At 45.3% G+C, this 1,502-nt stretch overlaps 1 protein-coding gene across 1 annotated transcript in view; it reads left to right on the forward strand.

Annotated features, from left to right (window-relative positions):
- The first annotated feature begins 235 nt into the window (after positions 1–235).
- Snx24 (sorting nexin 24) overlaps positions 236–1,502 on the forward strand; it is a 143,989-nt gene continuing 142,722 nt past the window's right edge. The window contains exons 1-2 of the mRNA XM_033765471.1: positions 236–271; positions 381–473. Of these exons, the coding sequence (XP_033621362.1) occupies positions 236–271; positions 381–473 (129 nt within the window). The remainder of the gene's footprint in view (positions 272–380; positions 474–1,502) is intronic.

Here is a 1,502-nt window from a genome sequence, read left to right on the forward strand (position 1 = left end):
AGATGACCAAATGCGGACCGCGAACGTGGAAATAAGGGAGAACAGTGCCAGAAGGCCAGTGTGAAGGGAGTGGCTCCTGCGGACGGAGGTGCCAGAGCCAAAAAGAGAAGCAGGGCGTGTTCATTTGGGAACCTGCTGGCTTTTGGTGACAGGTACAGCTCTGTGGCCTCGGCGTTCAGATCAGGTAGAGGTCTGGGCCAAAAGGAAGGCCTGAGGGGGTCCTTTGTCATAGGAGATGAAAAATCAAGTGAGGAAAGATGGAGAGGTGAGGGTGAGACCTCAACATTTATTTATTTACTTACAGGGCGCCATACAAAACAAGAGGCAGCCGAGCACACAGATTTTTGCCAAGCCTAAGCACTCGAGTTGACTAGTGACAGCTGTACGAGTGTAAGAGCCATCACATCCTTACCTGTGCTCATCTGAAATACCACGGCAGAGCATCAGTCTGGACAAGGCTGATAAAAGCTGAGGTAGCTCGCCCTTCTGTGTACAGTCCACTAAAGAGATCTTGAGACATTTGTATCTTTTAAGAATGTGGGTTAGCTTTCACTGTTGACCTCCAGAAACCTCTCACAGACAAACGTATCCATTCCACCTAACCAGGATGCAGTATCTGGTGATAGAAAATGCACTAACTGCTGTCCTGGAATTCTGCTTTGCACTTCTCCCCGATACACTACCACCACCCTTTTATTCAGTGGGAATTGCAGCTTTGGAGATTTTTACCTTTCAGCATTTAGGATTTTAATCTTTGTTGTTTGAGACAGGGTTTCCGGTTGGCCTTGAACTCACTATGTAATTCAGCCTGGCTTTGAACTAACACTGGTCCATCTTCTAGCCTCCTCTGCCTTCCAAGTGCTGGGATTATAGGTGTGCACCACTATGCCTGCCAGGATGTTAATCTTTTAGGGTTATGATTTTTTCTGTCTTTTTTTGAGACCGGGGCTCACTGTGTAGTCCAAGCTGGCGTTGACCTTGCAGCGTTCTTCCTGCCTCAGCCTCCCGAGTGCTGGGATTACAGGGGTGCCTCACCATACCTGGCCGAGGGTTATGATTTTCAAATTGAGGGGATTTCAAGTGTTTTGAATTTCATCATTTGGGATTGTGTGTTTTGCAATTATGATTGACACTCATTGTGCTTACACAAACCCATCTTTTTCTTGGGGTCTGGAATCTGGGGATTGTTTACTCGATAAACACTTGGAAATGTGTCATGCTCTTCCACACCTAAGGGGGCTTATATGTACATGATCATTGTACTGTGATACATTCAGGGTCATTATTGTTTTAAAGTTTTAATGGATTAAAATGCAAAAGTTAAATAATGTAAAAAACCAGCATTTACCTCCAACTGTTTACAATTCTTTTTCTTTTTTGTACTGGTGAGTGAACCCTGGCCCTTGCGCGTGTGAGGCAGGCCTCGGAACCACTGAGCTAAATCCCCAGCCTGCAGTTCCTACTTCAGTTAGTACTCCTCATTTCCTAACTTTTTTTTTTTT

Source organism: Fukomys damarensis, unplaced genomic scaffold, assembly GCF_012274545.1.
Source record: "Fukomys damarensis isolate Sample0158 unplaced genomic scaffold, DMR_v1.0_HiC HiC_scaffold_3, whole genome shotgun sequence".
NCBI classification, from domain to species: domain Eukaryota; kingdom Metazoa; phylum Chordata; class Mammalia; order Rodentia; family Bathyergidae; genus Fukomys; species Fukomys damarensis.